The 19785-nt window shown below is 40.5% G+C and overlaps 1 protein-coding gene and 1 long non-coding RNA gene across 6 annotated transcripts in view; one reads left to right on the top strand and one right to left on the bottom strand.

Annotated features, from left to right (window-relative positions):
• The window catches only part of LOC116591616, a 30637-nt gene extending 20948 nt beyond the window's left edge, over nucleotides 1-9689 (top strand). The window contains exons 2-4 of the long non-coding RNA XR_004286070.1: nucleotides 1980-2130; nucleotides 8617-8700; nucleotides 9252-9689. This is a non-coding gene — a long non-coding RNA (uncharacterized LOC116591616). The remainder of the gene's footprint in view (nucleotides 1-1979; nucleotides 2131-8616; nucleotides 8701-9251) is intronic.
• Nucleotides 1-19785, bottom strand: part of CATSPERB (cation channel sperm associated auxiliary subunit beta) — a 118440-nt gene that overhangs the window by 77370 nt on the left and 21285 nt on the right. For 3 of the 5 annotated variants that reach the window (XR_004286069.1, XM_032344652.1, XM_032344653.1), the window contains exons 6-13: nucleotides 18572-18667; nucleotides 15426-15575; nucleotides 8899-8994; nucleotides 8643-8761; nucleotides 7551-7583; nucleotides 1086-1152; nucleotides 782-828; nucleotides 8-160 (exon numbers count right to left, since the gene is read on the bottom strand). Coding sequence is in view for 4 of the 5 variants with exons in the window: in XM_032344652.1 (XP_032200543.1) it covers nucleotides 8-160; nucleotides 782-828; nucleotides 1086-1152; nucleotides 7551-7583; nucleotides 8643-8761; nucleotides 8899-8994; nucleotides 15426-15575; nucleotides 18572-18667 (761 nt within the window). In the remaining variant the exon portion in view is untranslated. The remainder of the gene's footprint in view (nucleotides 1-7; nucleotides 161-781; nucleotides 829-1085; nucleotides 1153-7550; nucleotides 7584-8642; nucleotides 8762-8898; nucleotides 8995-15425; nucleotides 15576-18571; nucleotides 18668-19785) is intronic. The other 2 variants (XM_032344655.1, XM_032344654.1) reach the window with 2 other exon arrangements.

Below are 19785 nucleotides of genomic sequence, written 5' to 3'. Positions count from 1 at the left end.
GACCCACCTGGCTGGAGAAGAGGTAGATCCCAGCACTATGCTCTTGGTCAACAAGAAATGTTAACACAGTTGAAGGTAAAGATTTCATTCCTTTCAAAATATGAGGCAAGCAAGGTAACCACTCATTAAATGGTTCTTTGGCATAAAAACAAGAGCTGGACTACAAAAAGAGAAAGGAAAGGTTAACGCCATTTTAAAAATGTAAGTTCTAATCTGTGTAATCTTAAGCAAACAAACCAGCAAACTACTGTGTTGTCCTGACTGACCACAAATACTAGTGATAATTCTTTGATGTCTCTGCTTCTCTTCTGGGGATGGGAGTCCAGAAAACACTGCAAAGCATCTCTTCTCGGCATGGGTTGTTTTTCTAGAACTACAGTGTAGGTCCAGATTTAACATCACTAGGTAATTGCCATTAAACCCAAGTAGAGGCATAACTGGGTGCAAAGAGGGATGAAGTTTTTCAGCCTGAAGAAATACCATCTTTTAGATGAATAATAATCTATGCAACAATTCAAGAAATAAAATTTCTTAACTTTTAAAATATTTAATACCAGGGGTGCCTGGGTGGCTCAATTGGTTTAGTGTGTGCCTTTGGCTCAGGTCATGATCCAGCAGTCCTGGGATGGAGCCGTGTGTCTGGCTTCCCGCTCATCAGGAAGTCTGCTTTGCCCTCTCCCTCTACCCCTGCCCCCAATTGTGCACGCTTTCTTGTCCTCTCTCTCTCAGGTAAAAATCTTTCTTAAAAAAAGTAAAACTAATAAAATATTTAATACCATACCTCACTTAGAGTCCTGTTTCTTTCAAAGGTGATAGTAACATAATCAACTATAAAATAGAAAGGTGCAGAGATTACAAGCAGTATCTATATTTCTAAATGTGTCATTAATTAAGTATATGCAAATACGGTTTTCTTGCACTTATAACCGAGCATGTCTATTGTCTCAGATTTAATTTTTCCCCTCAGTTTTAGGCCATTGACTTATATAAAGCAAGCTTACCTTTCTACTTTATCCTATTTTTATTTATATTATTTTATTTAGTCTTTATATGCCATCATGTTGAAAAAAAAAGTCTCATTTTACCTTCAAAGTGTTCTCTGTTAGCAAAACATCTTTCATTATACCACAATTTTCCTTTGATATAGTCAACCTACATGAATAAATGAAGAAATAAAAATGTCATTTAGGGAATAGGTAGACTTAAGATATAAAATAGAAAAACTTAATAAAAAATTCTAAATGGTCATAGTTTAGGAATGGAAGGCAAATAAAAGGAGAAAAATTGTATGCCAACAAAAGAAAAGGGGAGATAGTGAGGGAAAAGGACAAGAACATGCATTTTGAACAACACATGTAAAAGGAATAAAAAGAAAAGAAAACTTCACGTGACTTGGCCTCTGTTAGTGAGAGACGCTGGGGTCAGTCAGTATAAGACTATTATTCTGGAGCTATCAGAAACTGTCAGACAGTTATCATGGTCATGATGGGCCACAAGTTTATAGATTGTATATTGGATATGAATTACGTGTGAGGGTCTAAAGATGGCTTTGTTATAGGAAGATTCTCATGTTCCAAGTATTGTTGAGACAAAAGGAAGACCTTGCATTTTTACAGACCAGCAAGAAAGTCTTTATAATCTGTGCATTAAAAGTCTTTTAAATAGATGTCCTAAAATAGATTGTGCACAACTCTGTGATTGTACCAGAGGCCTGAATTGCACACTTTAAATGGGTGAATTTTATGTTATATGTGTATAATTATATGTTATATGTTATAATCCATAAAACTGCCAAACCAAAAAAAAAACACTTCAAAATGGAATGAACAATTTATTTCAATAGTGTAGTATCTTCAAGCTAAGCTGTTACATCAAATGTAATCTAAATCTTCAGGTTTGCAGGATATCAGTTATAATATCTAGGCAATTGATCTAGAATTTTTATTGGGACTTGATTTATTCCTTTTCTTTCTCTTTAGAGTCCTTGCTTTTTTTTCATACTTGGAAGCAAACTGGTAAAATTCCAGTGAACATCCTTGGGGATAATTTCAGCCGACCAAGTTGGGCTCATTCCAAGGATGAACTCAGGATGCAGAGATTGGTCAGGAATGAACACGTGATCCAAGTCAGGTGGGCCCAGACCTACCGGGGCTCTCTGTAAAGACATAACTCATTCTTATTGGGGCCACTAACCTGACTACATCAAAACCTGGTGCCTATTCCTTCTAATAACTGGAGAAAACTGAGTGAGGATGAAGCTATTCTAGGAAAACAGACCCAAATGTGGAGAAGACAGAATCCTACAGAGTCCTACAGACATCCGTTAGGCACTCAGTCCAGTCATGTCTGGAAGCTGGATCCATCCCCACCTTGAATTTCCTACTTACATGAGCTAATAGCTTCCCCTTTGCTAAAATCAATTTTAGTTTGGTTTCCGTCATTTGCCTTCAGAAGGTCCTGACTAGCCATGTAGGGGTGAGGATCCAAATGTTTTTCTAAGTGTGTATCACAAATCATGTGAAGGTTGTTCTTACATGATGTGACTTAATTGCTTCACCTGACAGGTGGGTATTATTATGCCCATTTTAAAATGAAGCAATTGAGGTCCAGAGGGTGCTAGAGCTGGTTCAAAGTTCACGGTGATGTGGCTAATAAGCCAGTGCAAGATGTAGCTCCCATCTGTCTCCATATACTCTTGCACTGATTCCACAAATATTTACTGAGACCCCCTATCTGCAAGCCGGCATGGGACCTTATGTGCATATGTGGCAGATGAGACAGGCCTTGACATGATACCTCATGTGTTGTGAGGCTGGTCAATGGGCCACTCAGAGGAGGGTGGTGAATGAAAGGAATTAGTGTTGAGAGATTCCAAGACTGAACAGATAGGACACCCTGGGGGTCAGGGAGGGATTCTGAAGCATGAGGAGAAATTCTCCAAGTGAAATTGAAAGGAGGAGGGAGGGCCTGCTGAGAAGATAAGACATCTTCTGTGATTGAGTCGAGGTGCTGGAAGGGTTGGCTCATCTCACGGAAGGCAAGTGTTTACTATGGCTGGCAAGGAGAGCTTATGGTAAGAGCAGACAGGATAAGGCTGAAGAAGGTAAGGAAGGCTCTGACTGGGAAGGCTTTTGTATATCTCACAGAGTTTGAGTTTTATCCTTAAAGAACTGACCGGAAGTCCCTTCTGGGTCCATGGAACAGACTGGGGAGGCTAACAGATTTCACCTTGTGACAAGTTCCCAGTTTAGGGCCTTTGTACTTGTTATTACTTCTTTCTGGATGTGTTTTGTTAAAACCATTCCTAGAGGTCATTTGAGCTTCTGTTTAAAGCTCACCTCCTTGGAAGGCCTGCTAGAATCACCCTGTTTAAAATACTGTATTATCTCTGCTTCAGGCCCTATTGCTCTTCCCTGCTTTCATGTGGACAAGCCCGAATTACAATCTGCAGTCACATTATGCATTTACTTTTGACCCTGTCTGAAGCCCACCTCCTTCAATAGAGCAGTAGGCTTCAGGAGACTAGGGGACTTCACCTGTCTCATTCCACAGATAAAATTCCCCTTGTCTACACAAATGTGGCATACAGCAAGTCCTCAGCTACTATTTGTTGAATGAAGGAGTAAGTGAATGAACAAATCATCAAGTATGAGCTCCTTCAACTACCTGCCCAAATAGCCACATATATCCCATTCCTTCCATCTTTCCTTCGATTATTATAAAAAAGGTCTTACCTAAAGGTAAATCCCTATACTTTTCAGAAGAAGTTACTTGTTCCCTTTCCTCCCCTGCCACACTACTTTGCTACTTTCAGAATGAGTGTTTTCCTCCCCTCTCATCACTAACAAAATCCCCTGAGTTTTGCTGAAATATTTTAGCTCGAGAAGATTTATTATAATATCCTTGCAAATAGTAAAAACCTCTCTGCAGGACAATTTGCATAAGTACTTATTCCTTGTGTAAGTATTTACTCACTGATCTGACGGTCTAAGTTCCAGAAATGTATTGTACCCATGTACTTGGACTACAAACCTACCACTTAGAAAATTGTTAATGGCAACATTGTTTGTCATAGCAAACGATGAGGAAACTACCCAAGCATCCATCAGTATGGTACAGGTTAAGTCAACTCTGGGAAGTCCACAAAATGGAATACTCAGAGCTATAAAGAAGGAAGGGGGGAAAGGGCCATTCTTCATTTACTAATATGGAATACTCCCCCTGATATGTTGCTAAGTGAAAACAACAGGTAAGTATATATGTAGAATATAGTATAAAAAAAGAGGACAATTTATATTAATGATTATTTGAAATTACATTTAAAAATTACTGAAAAGATAAAAGATGGTGGGGATGGGGAGAAGCAGGGTGAATACAGACAAAGGAGCAAGTGAGACTTCTCAATGTGGAACTTTATATACCCTTTTTGGTTTTTAACTATGGGGAATGTAATGCTATTTGAAAATAATAATTTTTAGACGTTGAAAATTCTAATTTCCCTTGCAACATGTTCTCTCTGTTTCAAGATCTTTGTCTAGCACTTCACTTTAATCCACATAGACCGGAAACGTATATTAGATACAATGAGAAAAACCATTGCCCACCAATGTTTTCTTGTTTCTTTTTTGCCCCAATGTCTGTGCTCATTGTTTTATTTTGCTAAAGTTCTTTCCTTAGCTGGGATAACTGGGTGATGTATTCTCCAAATTCTTTCTTAATCTGAAAGATGAATGAATAATCTCTTGACTGGTAATAGGATTTTTGGACTTTGGTCCTTTTGTCTTGATAGTCTGTAGATGTGGGTTTTACTGTTTTCCAGCTTCTCCTGTTGTATTAATCTAATACCAGTGACGTAGATTTGCTTTTGTTCTTTCTGTTTGGAAACTTGTAATATTTTCCCCTTCAACTTCAAATTCAGATGCATACATGTTTTTCAATTCTTCCAGGATTTAGTGGGCATTTTCAATAGATAGCCTTGGATCTTTTTAAATTTCAGTGTAATCTTCTATTATTTGTGCTAATATTGCCTGTCTTCTATCTATTCCTTTTTTATTCCTTCCAAAAATTCTCTCATCTCTTAGACCTGGATTATCCTCAAAGACTTATCTTTGCCCCAGTGATTTTTACTCATCATCCCTAGATGGTCTGGGAAGTTTTTTCCTTTTCAGCTTCCATGCAACTTTTTTGTATCTAAAAAGTGGCTCTTCTATCATTCAATTTATTCCATTTTTAGTTGCAATTTGTGGTATTTAGTCCCAGAAAGTATTTTTATGTGGCACTTGAAACCCTAAGCTAATAAATGTCAGAGGTCTTTTTTTTCTTGCTACGATCTCAGTGCTACTATCTCATACAATCTCAGGAACCAGTAAGAGGTGTTCATTGGCTCATTGTTAAAGGAGTGGATTAAGTTCTGTCTTTCTTGTTCAGTTGTTATCTGTTGTCTTCTCCATCAGCAACAGTGTATGTTCTGATTCTAAAGATCTTGTGTTCTCAGAATGCTAGGCTGGCTTAGATGTATTTTCAAGGGAATGCTCAGGTCTGGTTTGGGGAGCACCTCAGAATATGCTGATATTGGAGTAACAGAAGGCCAAGAGGTCCCTCTACCTCTGGGCTGCCATTCCTCCCTTACCTCAGATCCAGAAAGAAGCTTCCTCCTTTTAGTCTCTTCCAACTTGCTTACCTCCGATTCAGGGAGATTATACCCTTCCCACTGGGCTTCTCTCCAGAAGACCTGCCACTCTCTCAAGGTTGACAGAAACCTTTTCTGGGGGGAGGGGGTTCCCAGAGCTCTGCAAGTCAAGCTCTCTCCAGGAGCCACACCCTGTAGTCCTCCACCTGCAGGTCTTTGTGGCCAAAAGTCTTGTTCTCACATGACCCATTAGAGGAAAGACATGCCAGGTTTCCTCACTGGGGTTCCTCAAAGCTCAGGCTTTGAGTGAGTCCAGCTGTCCCAGCATCCCCAGCACCCTTGACTTAACAGGCAGGAGGACAGGAGATGGAAGTTAGTGGGAGCTGAAGGGTAAGGAACAAAGCTGAGGTGATAGTCTCCTTTGTTTCCTTATCATTTTTTTGTGTGTGATTTAGTTTTAGCCAATATGTTTGGATTGTTTTCTAACATCTTACTTTATAGTTGGTTTTCCATTCTTTTATCTTTGCATCTGTTTTCCTCCTTTCTTGTTGTTTTATGGGAATCAATGGATTATTCTTTAATCCTTTTTTCCTTCCTCTGGTGGGTTGGATGCTTCAGGTTATATGTCCTTTTCTTTTATGGTAACTATCCTTTAAACTCATTTTTGTGGAACTATACATTTTTCTATCAAATTCCAAAATTATTCTCCATATTGATTCTCCTATGAAACAAGGATCTTAAAATGGGTTGGTGACTCACTGAAAATTATCTCCAGTCCTTGTATTATCTGGAGTTTGGGTTCTGCCCAAGTACAAAACACAAAATTTGTAACTGTTACTTTTTATACCAATTCCATTCTTTGAACAAATATTTACTAAATGCCTACCTTGTGCCAGGCACCACGTTAGACACAGATCCCAGAGAGGTGATCATGGCCCCGGCGCCTGCCTCTGTTCGGATTGCGAGCTCACGTTCTAGCTCTGTCACTATCTCTGGCGCCCCATTTCTTCATGAGGGTCTCTTGGTGGTAAACTTTCCTAATGTCTTATCTGTACAAATTTCCTTTCTTCACCCTCATTCTTGAATGACAGAGTTGAGCTAGGTTTGGGGTCCTATTTTGACAGGTGCTTCCCCCTGTTCTTTCTAAGGTACATCAGTTTTGACTGCTCTCCCTCGTTCTCTGCTTCACATTTCCTCCAATTAGTATGGCAAGAAGTTAATCCCATTTGCGTCCTAAGACAGAAGGGCTCCTTCCTTCTAGATGGTTTGAGTAAGCGTGTGTGTGCCCACCTGGGTGTGTGCCCACAGGCCCATATGAGGATGGAAGGCGGAAGGGACACAGCCAAAGTCTACGAATAATCATGATTTTGTAGTGGTTTCCAAACTGAAGCATGCTTATGTGTTGTTGGGAATGACTTTGTTGAAATACAAAGCTTGACTTTGGAATAGAGAGGAAAGAAGAAATAGAAAAAAAAACAAAAAACTGATGGAACCCTAACCCCACACCCCAAGGCCAGAAGCAGAGCTGTGGCTAGCCTTGCTCCATCCAGGTAGGCAGAGGCCCACATGGGGGTAGCTGGACTGGGGGGAGAAAAGCGTTAGCCAAAGCTCAGCCCTGACTTTCTTTCCAGCTGGGCACTATTGTGCAGAATACACCTCAACCACTCCCCGAGTCCTGGACAGAACATACAAAGAAAAGGTGGGGGAGACCTCTGAATAGGGAGAGGCACTTCTTTCTTCAAAACAGAAGGGGAGATCATTGCTTAACATTTGCTGGAAACGTGTTCAAGTTCAAACTGTAAATAAGATCATAGTAACAGGAACGATCTACGTTGTAGGTTCTTGTCTTGGCCCCTCATCTCTCAGGTCATGGAGGAAATACCTAGCTTCTCACCAACCCTTGGGAATTAAAGCTTCTTACCCTTTCGAAACCACAAAAGTCTGCTCTGGAAAACTATAAGAGAAAAAAAAAAAGCACTTCAGTTTTTGCTCGCATATCAGAAGGCAAAACAAAGCACAGCAATTTGAGTTACACTAAAGGGAAATTATGTTTTCTGTATCCTAGCAGTTACAAGCATCGCACACTAAAACCAGCTTCTAACCCAGTTTAAATAATATGCTGGAGATGTCATCTTTGGTCTCTGCTTTGTTTCACCATTGTATTAATTTATTTGTGCTTGAACTTAATTTCAGAAAGGATCCCAGACTCTTTTAAAAATCATGTAATGAGAGGCACTTGGGTGGCTGTCTGTTGAACCTCCAACTCTTGGTTTCAACTCAGGTCATGACCTCAGGGTTGTGGGATCGAGCCCTTTGTCAGGCTGCCTGCTCCATGGGGAGTCTGCTTTAGGTTCCCTCTCTCCCTTAACCCCTCCCCCTTCTCTTTCTAAAATAAATAAATCTTATTAAAAAAAGAATTTTATGGTATGCGTAGTATATATCCTCACCAAAATGCATAGTCCCCTTTTTTCAAACCCCAAATTAACTTTTTTGTGTTAATAAATAAAAAAGATTTTATTTATTTATTTGACAGAGATCACAAGTAGGCAGAGAGGCAGGCAGAGAGAGAGAGTGGAGGAAACAGGCTCCCCGCTGAGCAGAGAGCCTGATGCAGGGATCGATCCCAGGACCCCGAGATCATGTCGAGATGAAGACAGAGGCTTTAACCCACTGAGCCACTCAGGTGCCCCCAAAATTAACTTTATAATTTATGTTAATTTGTAATATTATATTTAGCTTTGTAAGTTACCATAAAGTATTTGGGGAACATATATAACTATAAAATACAATATCTTCTACATGTACATATTTAAAACTTACTATAAATTTGTATAGCAATAAAACTAGCACCATTTTCAAAGGATATATTCAATACACTAGAAGGCAAAGGAAAAAGTCACTTCCATTTTTTACATGGAAAAAGCATTTAAATTCTAAGATACACCACGCAGAGCTCAAGTATCAAGAATCTCCACTTTTTGTTACAGAAAATAAGTAAACACAATTCACATACCGGTAAGACAGAGGATGATGGATAACGGAGATCTCCACTTACAAAACAACCCAGAGAGGTGAGGATAACTAAAAAGTGATTTGTTAAAACCATATCCACCACTGAAAGTTCTCTGTGTTCTAAGGGAAGAAATCATAGCAGGGGTTAAAAAGGAAGGAAAAGGTGAGCTCCCCAGCAAAGCAAAGACATTTCATCAATATTGATCAAGTGCTGACATACATGGGATAGGTGAAGAAGGTACAGTTAGAGGAATTACCTTCTCCAATTTGGGAATAGATCGTATCTGTCAGGTTAAACCACAAGATATTGTCGTAATCCCAAAACCCGGAAGAACTGAGGCCTATGTAAATGCCTAACATGAGAAGAAAGGAAGGTTAAGTCTAGACAACTTCACAAAGCAAATAACCCACTCCCCTGGTGCTCCGTCATCTGGGGCCAGGGTCCTCATCTGTCCCACCTTCCAAACAATTCTCTGCCCCACTTCAACTCCCCTCCCCTCAATTGCGATCTCATTTCCCAAGCAATGGAAAGATGAAGTGACTTCAGGTTGACATAGAAGTTTAGCCAGTCATCTGAATTAAATTTTAAGGCTTGTGTTTTATATTGAAGGGGATCCGAATATGCCACCCCAAATATGCCACTCTGGCTTAAGGATTACTTGGAGCTGAAGGCAAATGAGAATCAACAGACTCAAGAAGCATTCTCCGCCATCTCCTTACCTGCCTAAAAGCAGAGCAAAATTTTTCCTTTGGGAAACGTACCTCCCCACCCCTGTACCAGGAAGAGAAGAGCACTCTTATCATCAGAGATGGGAGGGGCGTCAGCACTGAGACAAGTCTGCATAAACAGACTTTACTAGAACAGCTCTTCTCTTTCATTATTCTGCCCATAATATTTCCTAGTCACTTCCCCATAATTTATCATCCCATGAAGCCCAACTTCTTTCTTTTCTTAAAATGGTATCTATGCCCCCAAGTTTAACCACTCAATTTTCACTTCTATTCAGTTAACTCCCATGAACGTAAATAATAATAAAAATTGTGTGCTTTTTTTCCCCTGCTAATCTGCCTTTGTTAATTTAATTCACAGACCTCATTCACATAACATAAGAGAGGTTTTTTTTTTTCTTTTCTGATGGTATTTTTGTAAGCATAAACACATTCCTATTTTGGAAATACAATCTTACTTAATACTTTTTTTTTTTTTTTTTAAGATTTTATTTATTTATTTGACAGAGAGAAATTACAAGTACACTGAGAGGCAGGCAGAGAGAGAGAGAGAAGGAAGCAGGCTCCCTGCTGAGCAGAGAGCCCGATGCGGGACTCGATCCCAGGACCCTGAGATCATGACCTGAGCCGAAGGCAGCGGCTTAACCCACTGAGCCACCCAGGCGCCCACAATCTTACTTAATACTTTAAAAACTCCAAGAAGAAATTTTAAATTCCAAGAGGAAGAAACTGTCTTTGACTTACTTTAATATTTATGATTTAAAAAACGGAAAAAATATTTGCTAATGCCTCATGAGAACCTTGTAAAAGAAGATAGAACCCACCGCATATACCTTGATCTCGCCTCTCTTTGGCCATGGGTAGGAGTGTTGAGAGTCTTTCATTTTAAATATAGAATATTAACCTGAAGTCTAGTCAATTGCCATTGACTATTGAGGGCAGTGGGGGAGCCTACAAACAGTTGATAATCTAATACATATCTTCTGTTTCCCAAAGATGAATGTAGGACCACTCACATCTTGAAGTGTGTATTTTCACTCTCAGCTGTTTTCCGTGTAGACAAAGACATAGCTGGAAGTGTTATCATTTATTTTTTCCAGGAAGAGGAAAACTAACGACAAAAGCGTTGTCTTTCTAAGCACTAAGTCTCATTCCACAGAACACTGTCCTATAGTCTAAGTAGGAATGACTACTGGTGTCCTCTATGATATCACATGACCAGACCCCTGCAAAGTTTAGAAATATTTAATAGAGAAGTAAGCAGTGCAATAAATGCCTTATCTTGATTAATACTTTTAGACTCAAGTTACAAGCCACTCTGTATAACGAATGACCACCAGGATTGTAGAAGCTGATGTAGACCATTGTGAAGAGTTTGGATTTTATTCTAATGGCCAAAGGGAAGCCACTGGGTGTTAGATGCAGGGAAGTGACATGATTTGGTTTACCCTTAAGGAGATCACCCTAGTGGTTGTATGGAAGGTGGGTTATACAGTGGCAAGAATAGAAATAGGGAGACCATTTGAGAAGTTATGAATTAGGCTCGTGGAAAACCCATATTGATTTAAGATTTCAAAAGAGGGGAGAAGTGGTCATGCTGGGGATACACACTGGGTACAACACCATCCTATAATGTCGTGAAAGGGAGAGTGGGAATGGGTTCTAGATTTCAGTTGTGAATAAGCGGATATAACTGGGATAAGGAATACTGGAGAGGAACAGATTTCCGAGGAAGATGAATCAAGAGTTTTGTATTGGACTTTCTGTATTTGAGATGCTCATTATACATCAAGAGGAAATGTAAAATAGATAACTGAATAGAGGAGTTCTGTCTCCGAGGAGCAGTTAGCACCAGAAAGAGAGATTTGGGAGTCATGGACTTGGAGACGGCATGTCTACCGAAGGACTGAGTTAAGTTTCTCAGAGAGAGGCATAATTCCATAAGGAAGGAGGGTCCAGGAAAAGTCCTGAGTTCAACAACACTTGGGGGGGCCACACCAACCAGAAGCCCATCTAGAAAACTAAGGAGTAACTCGTGCGGTGGAATAAAATCAAAGGTGGGATCGAGAAAACCAAGAGAACAACGTATTTTGAGGAGACAGTGGTCCACTGTAAGAACTGCTGCTGGGAAAGAAAGTAGAATGAAGAATGAGAACTGACTGCTGGCAGTGCCTGGGCGGGGGGCAGAGTCTGTTAAGTGTCAGGACTCTTGATTTGGCTCAGGTCATGATTTCAGGGTGATGAGATAGACCCCTGTGGGCAGGTTCTGCCCAGTGAGGAGTTGGCTTCCTCCTCCTCCCTCTTTCTCTGCCCCTCCCCCAGCTCGCAGGTGCACTCTGTCTCTCTGTCTCTCTCTCAAATAAATAAATAAATCTTAAAAAAAAAAAAAAAAAGAATTCACTGCTGGAACTGACCGTATGGAGATCACGGGTGATCCTGGGAAGGAACGTTTCAGAAGAACAGCGAGAAACAAACACTGATCTGTACTGGGATGAAGACAAAGTGGGGAGGTGGGAAATGTGGCACCATTTACAAAAAGTTCTTTGCACAAATTTTGCTTTGAAGGAGAACAGAGAGATGCTTAGGATGGGAGATGTTAGGGTTTATTTGTATGCTAATGGACCCAGTCCAGGAAGGAGGGAGAGCAGGTGATGCAAAGGAAAAGGTGACATTTGCCGCATAGATGTGAGTGCTTCAGATGGCTGCAGGGAGTGGGGTCCAGGAGAACAGGGTGGGGGGTGACTCTGACAGCAGCAGACACTTCTCGTGAGGCAATGGGCGAGAAGGCAAAGTGTGCAAGTATGAATGCAAGTAGAGTGGCAGGTTTGCAGGGGCAGCAGTGGAGTTCCTCAGGATCCGTCATGGCTCTCTACATGAACTATGAGATAAAGTCACAGCTGAGAGCAAAATGGAGAAGAGAATGCAGAGGGTTGGAGGAGTGGGAAGAGGTGTGAGAGAAGGTCATTTTGCAGAGTTGGAAAATAAATATACCACAGTAAAGAGACAGGATTTCTGGGTGGTGCTGAGTGCCCTCTTGGGATGTGATCGTGAACTGACAGAGAGACCAGTCAGTAGAACATCAGAGTTGGGTCTGCATGGGGACAGAAGACAGAGCAGGGCAGGGGAGTTACAGAAGTGTGGTTAAGTGTGGGCTATACAACCTATGGAAGGTAGGGAGAAAGGGTGTTGAGAAGTGGGGAAAGTCTCCGTGAGATCAAAGCAGTGCTGGAGTAGGACTAGGAGAGACGGAATGGGCAGGTCGTGGACAGGGTGAGATGCTCATGGTGGAGATTCTGCAGATAACAACATTATTGGAGACAATGAGGTCTAGAACATGAGCATAGAAGACTGGGGAAGATCACTGGAGAAGAGGAGGCCTTGAAGCTGAGTACTGCACGGGATGGCGAGGTCACTGAAAATAGTGACAAAAATAGCCTGGCGAGGGGTGCCTGGGTGGCTCAGTGGGTTAAAGCCTCTGCCTTCAGCTCCAGTCATGATCCCAGGGTCCTGGGATCGAGCCCCGCATCGGGCTCTCTGCTCAGCAGGGAGCCTGCTTCCTCCTCTCTCTCTGCCTGCCTCTCTGCCTGCTTGTGATCTCTGTCTGTCAAATAAGTAAATAAAATCTTAAAAAAAAAAAAATAGCATGGCGAGGAGGGCAGGGGTCCAGAGACTGAAGTCATCCATGAGGGAGTGTGGGTAACAGGAAGGCCAACACAGGCTGTAGCCAGGAGGAATTGCAGGGAGGGAAAGTCTGAGTTCCAAGGAGCTGGAAGTTTTGAAGGGAAGACAGAGCAGATACAGAGAAATGATCCCAAGAAGCAAGGATGATGACATACAGCGGCATGTGAGAGGCCATGTTACTAGGACTGGCCAGGTGACCCTCTAGGGCAGCAAACTGAAGGGGCCATTCAGAGAAAAGATGAGCCCTATGGGGGAGATTGCTGCTGACAGCCCACAAATGCCAAGAATGGCTCTGGGTAGATGGGAAGGGACAGAAGTTTGGGTCAAATTAAGCCCAGAACTGTGTGTGGTATAGGAACCACAAGTGACCTAGGAAGCTTAGGTTTCTGGGGGTGACAGACAAAACAGGGATGAGAGACAGGGCAGAAGCACTGGGAGTGTCACAGAGGAGGAAGGTGGATAGCAAGTCCAGAAGGGAACCCCCAGGGCTCCCAGAGATCTGTTCCCACAATTAACCTCATGTGGTATGAGGGCTGGGGGCAGGGAGCTGTGGCTGAGTGTGTGGGATGGGGGAGGTGAGTGGGTGGGTGGGGTGGGGCAGGGACAGACCAGGGCCTCACAAAGGAACTGCAGATTTAGGAAGTAGCAGCTCAGATCCCGGGGGAACTTCTTTTTATCTGCAGTAGAGTGGAAGGCAGCTGGGGCAGGAGGGGGTGGGGGGGTGGGGGGGAATTGCTAAAGCTATTTCTTTTCTCCAGAGGTTGAGTGAGACCCCAAGGAGTGAAGGCTGCTCTTTCTCTCCTGTGACTCTCCGTTACGTTGACAGAATGGAACAGGAGAGCTGAGAATCGCTCCTCTCCTGTGGCTCAGGGAAGTAAGGCAGGTTTGGAGAGAGAGAAGGAGGGGTCCGGCATGGCAGCCACAAAAGTCAGAAAGTCAGAATAGGGGCTGAGTTTCCATCTGGTTGACACAGAGGAGGAAGAGGCGCAGTTTCCAACTAAACCAATTCAGCACAAGCAGGCTCGAAAAACTAGAGAACACAAAACCACTAAGCCATTAGGAATTCAGAGACATTTCGGGCAAGGGGGTGTGTCTACCCCTGTATCAAAGCACACTGTTTGAATCTGTTTCTTTATAATAAGTCCTGGTAGGGCAAGTTTTTGTTCTTTAAAATTATGTTATTCACATTATTTCAATCTCCCATATGTATTTTGGGATTGGCTTGTCAATTTCCACACACGCCAAAAAAACTGCTGTAATTTTTCTTGGAATTGTATTGAAACAACGGATAAATCTGGAGAGAATTAACAACTTCACAATAGTAGAAGTTCCTGTTCACGCACATAAAATATCTTATTTATTTTAGTCTTTTTAAATGACCTTTGTTAAATTTTTATAATTTCTGTCCAACAGGCCTTAAAACTCTTCTGTTTCTTTGTTTACTCCTAGGTATATTTGGGGGTTTGTTACTTTCTGAATGGGATTTTTAAAAATTATAATCTTTAGTCTTTGGTGGAATGGTTTTTATATGTTGTTATTTCATTCCTCAATTTTGTAGAGTCCTGTATTCTCATTGCTTGGCTACTGATTCTTTTGGACTTTTGGATTTTTGCACATATTACATATGAGTAATGAAATTTTGTTTCTTATCTTTTAGTTCTTTTATTTCCCTTCTCATTTACTGGGCTGGGGACTGAAAGCTCACCAATGACCTAGGAAAAGCAACTACCAATGACCTAGGAAAAACAACTACTAATACATTAGCAGTTGAAATGCATAAAGATGCTATTAAAGGGTGCCTGGTGGCTCAGTCATTAAGCATCTGCCTTCGGCTCAGATCATGATCCCAGGATCACGGGATGGAGTCCTGCACTGGGATCCCTACTCAGTGAGGAGCCTGCTTCTCCCTCTGCCTGCTGTTCCCCCTGCTTGAGCTCTCTCTGTCTGTCTCACTCAAATGCATAAATAAAATCTTTTTTCAAAAGATGCTATTAAATACTACAATGTTAACCCAAAAACACATACACAATAAATAAAATAATGTTATAATATGATGCCTTAGAACATGATACCTATTTACACATGGCAGGAATAGCAGATGGATTAGAAAGGCAATGAATAATCCCTGAGAGGAAGTAACATATTCAGAGGTGGCAGGGGATACGTGAAATTCGGAGAGACACTACAGTCACTATGGACATAGTCAAAAGTCAATCTGCAAGTGGACAAGGGGAAGTGATGAAGAGTAAAGTCGAAGGTACGTTTAGGAAACACTTTTACTCCCTTATGCATCTAATTTGCTCTGCCAGTGAAACATCACTGTTACAAAGTATGAGACTCCACACCCAACTTCCAGCAAAGCCCGTGAACTTACCATTATATGTTGTATTCAAAATGAAGCCAAGTAACGCTACATCATTGGCGCAAGGACACTTGGCCACTTTGAGATCTACCACATGTGGATAGACTTCGGCGATATCTTTTTTTGTCAGTATAGCCCCAAGATCCCACTGAAGAATAGGTTCTGTAGAAGTCAAATTTAGGTGTTTAAAATGTGGCTGCAGTCTTGGGGTACGTTACTGCTATCCTTTCAGAGTTTTTTTTGTTTTGTTTTTCCAAGTTTTTATTTATATTCCTGTTAGTTAATACAGAGCGTAATATAGAATGTAATATTCGCTTCAGGTATAGAATATAGTGATTTAACACTCCGTACACCACCCAGTGCTCTTATCACAAGTGCCCTCCTTTAAGGGTTTAAAAAATACTATAAAAGGGCCTGTCACTGAGGCGCCTGGGTGGCTCAGTGGTTTAAGCCTCTGTCTTCAGCTCGGGTCATGATCTCAGGGTCCTGGGATCAAGCCCCACATGGGGCTCTCCGCTCAGCGGGGAGCCTGCTTCCCCCTCTCCCACTGCCCCTGCTTGTGTTCCCTCTCTCACTGTCATATAATACATAAAATCTTAAAAACAAACAAACAAACACATTTTTACTTACGTACATGCTCCTCAAAGTCAGATACTGTATTTTAAATGCTTTAGAATGAGGGAATGATTAAAAGTCTCGACTGTCACTGAGAAGTCAAGAAGGGGACAGAAAAGCGACCCCGTATGAGAGGGGATGAGGGGCTATAATTAGGAGCAGTTGCTGTGGAGTGGTCTAGGGCATGGATTGGAGATTGGGAAATAGGGCAATATCTTTAAGCATCTCTTTTGAGTCAGTAGTGAAGAAAAGAGTTCCCACTATAACTCTAACTTTAACCCTTAATTGCCACTTCTCAATGCTTTCTCCCCCGTGTCAGCATTTCAGGAAATGAGACCATCATCCACTTAATTGCTCAGTAAGAAATCTAGGATTCGTCCTGATGCCTCTGTCTCCCTCACCCCCAGTCCACCAGGAAGCCCTACCAGCTCTTCTTCCAAAATGTATTCTGAAGACTCTTAACTCCTCAAAATCTCCACCGCTAACCCCAGCCCACATCCTCTGCATCACCTCCCAAAGGGACCGGTACAACAACTGCTAACCAATCTTTTTTTTTTTTCCCCCCATTCCTTCCCTCCTTCTTCAAGGGTCCATTCTCTGCACAGCAGCCAAAGTGATCCATTTAGAAAGCATAAATCCAAATTTGTCACTCTCTTGCTTAAAACACTTGAGCAGTTTTTCATTATAATTAAAATAAAGCCCACACTTCTTACCATGCTCCCTCCCAGCTTCTCCAAACTTACTCTAGGCCACTCTGTCTACCATTTACTATGTTTCTACATTACCAGCCTTCTTTCAGTTGCTCAAGCAAATGAATCTCATTTCTGCATCTGGAACCTTTAACAACTTGCGAAACTCTTTGCTACCGCCATACCTCCATTCATTCTAAATAAGTGTACACCAAAATCTAAATGCAGTATATAATATTCTGGGTACATTTCAATATATAAATGAATCACACTTCAATTAAAAAAAAACCTGAATTATAAATTGTTACTTTAGTCCTTAAATGTAGCTAGCGCAGGACTTGAAAATAGCAGCCTCAAAAAGCTTGCAATTGCTATTGACTAAATGACTACTTTTTCAAAATTTGGACACTGTGACAAAATAATAAAGTACAACATTTTGTCATTTTTGTTGCAGATATTTTAATTTTGGTTAAAGAAGTAAAACACTGTGGATAGGACTGAAGATATCTCTGTCCCCTTCATGGCCCCATTCCCAAATCTCCCCAAATGCAACCATCATGACATGGCTGCAGTTATTTCGAATCCACATTTTTATATTTTTACTACAATAGTTCTGTACCCATCAATAGTATAAAGCACTGCTTTATGTGTTTTCTGAATTTTAAGTAAATGTTCGTCTATTCTGAAACTTGACTTTTCTGTCAATGCTTTGATTTCTGTTCTTGATGATATATGTGGTCTATTTCCTTTGTTTTAACAGAATACACTACAGGCATTTGTCTTTCCCCTACTGATGGACATTTCTGCTGCTTCTCCTTTCTCCTACTACAAATAATCCTGCAAAAATAGATGCACAGGTGTCTCTTGGCACACAGGCAGCCTTTTCTCTAAAGCAGTTCTTAATCCTCTGTACATCAGAATCACCTGTGGGGATATTTTTCCCTTTTTAATGACAGATTCCTAGCTCTGCTTGTAGAGGTCTGATTTTAATTGGCACATGGTTGGGTGGAGACATTATTACTTTTCTTAAAGCTACCCAGGAAATTCTTTCTATAAAATGTAATATTTCTTTATCTTTACTCTGCATGCTACACAGCATCGAATCGAAGTGGGAGTAAAAGAGTAAAAGTAAAAAGGACCTGAAACTTACATTACGCCATATGTTAACTAACTGGAATTTAAAGAAAAACTTTTTTTAAAAATGAAGGTGAGGAGAGTAAAGAAAAATACAAAGTCCAGGAAAAAGGACTTTAAAAATTTTTATATTATAGTGCTACAGACAATCCAAAAGTTGGACTATAAACCAGACAATTGGAAAAGAGAGTTCTAGACAGTCATATCACTCAGTATTTATAACTTTAAAACAACCAATTTTTCATGGAAAAAATGTAAATGTTCTAACAAAGAATGAGCAAGAATTTTTGCTGATAGTCATTATAAAGGAAATTGTAATCCAATGAACAGTATCTTTTATAATATTTTCTAAATCAATATTATAAATATTTTATATTTTATATTTCTAAAGATTTTCTATAATGTATCTTTTATAATATTTTTTATAATAGATGCAAAAACTACTTTTTTAAAGCCACTGTTTATTATGACCCCAACATGGTTACAGAAAAATATATATTTCCATATTTCTCTAGCACCCTTTGCAGACCACTATTAACAATTAATCACATGTATTTAATTCTTTGTCATTCCTTGAAGGTAATGTTCGTCTCTCTCCCTCCCTCTCTCTCTCTCTCTCTCTCTCTCTCTCTCTCAGACTTAGTCTAGTATACAGTAGGGTACAAGGTTTGTTGGAAGGATATTATGAATTCCATTTTACTTTTATCTGTTGGCATTTACCTCGGACATTATCCAATAGTGTTCCTTCAGTCGTATAAATATTTAATCCATGTTGTAAAGTGATCCTTACTAACCATTCTTCCACAGCTGCAATATCTGAAAACAAAAGACAAATAATCAGCCATTTTTAATATACCAAGTTGGTGAAATTTAAGGCTACGTAAACATGACCAGCATCATTACTCTTTATTTTGCAGTCACTTTGACTGCATTTATATATAAGGTTTCTCATGTTTTTCCTACAGACAATTTGATGGTAAAATAAACAAAAGAATTATGAATTGGTTTTATTACCACAACATAAGTCCAGATACTATTTAATTTAATTATTTATGTTTTTATTTTTTTACATGGGGCTTGAATTCATGACCCTGAGATTAAGACCTGAGCTGAGACTGAGAGGTGCACACTTAACTGCCTGAGCCACCCATGTGCCCCTATATAATAATATTTTAGGTCATAATTTTTCTCCAAGAGCTGTTATGGCTTAAAAAGCAAGTAATGACACTTCATGTGAAGTGGTATACTACTCTTTTAAAGTAGGCTGTGATTAACTAAAATATATAGTGTAACTGCTAAGGCCAATACTAAAAAAAATTTAAGGTATAATTAATTATAAGCCAATAGTGGAGATAAAAAGGGACAAAGCATAATTAATATGAATGACAACAGAGAAAGAAAAGTAGAGAAGAGATGGAACAAACAGGAAATAGTCTGATGACAGGTTTCAATGCAACCATATCAATAATCACATTAAATGTAAGTGGTCTAAAAACACCAGTTAAAAGACAGATTTCCAGACTAGATGTAAAAATCAGGACTGAACTCTATGCTATCTATAAGAAACCCATTTTAAATATTTATAAAGGCTTTGGTGGGTTAAAGGTAGAAGACTAGGTGGGGTCTGGGGAAGCCATGGGTGGTGATCTCAGCCTGGGAGCTCTTATGACATGGGCCAAGCCTAAGGCTGAAATCAGGGCACACTCATGAAAAAATAAGCCTGACCCAAATGCCTTGGCTGCACAGGCCTTCAGGCATGCCCAGGCATCTGGGTGGGTCTGCGCATCACTCCAGGGAAGATTTGCCTCTCCCAGTGGTTCTGAAGCAGCTTGTACCTGAGTAAATCGAGTGATAATTTGTGCTTCTTGCCATCACTATTTTCCATCAAGCAATTCCTGGATTTCGGGAAAGAAAATGGTGTGAGAAAACACCAT

Source organism: Mustela erminea, chromosome 5 (genome assembly GCF_009829155.1).
Source record: "Mustela erminea isolate mMusErm1 chromosome 5, mMusErm1.Pri, whole genome shotgun sequence".
NCBI lineage: Eukaryota > Metazoa > Chordata > Mammalia > Carnivora > Mustelidae > Mustela > Mustela erminea.
The sequence above is the reverse complement of the archived record's forward strand: the minus strand, read 5'-3'. Positions and strand labels throughout refer to the sequence as shown.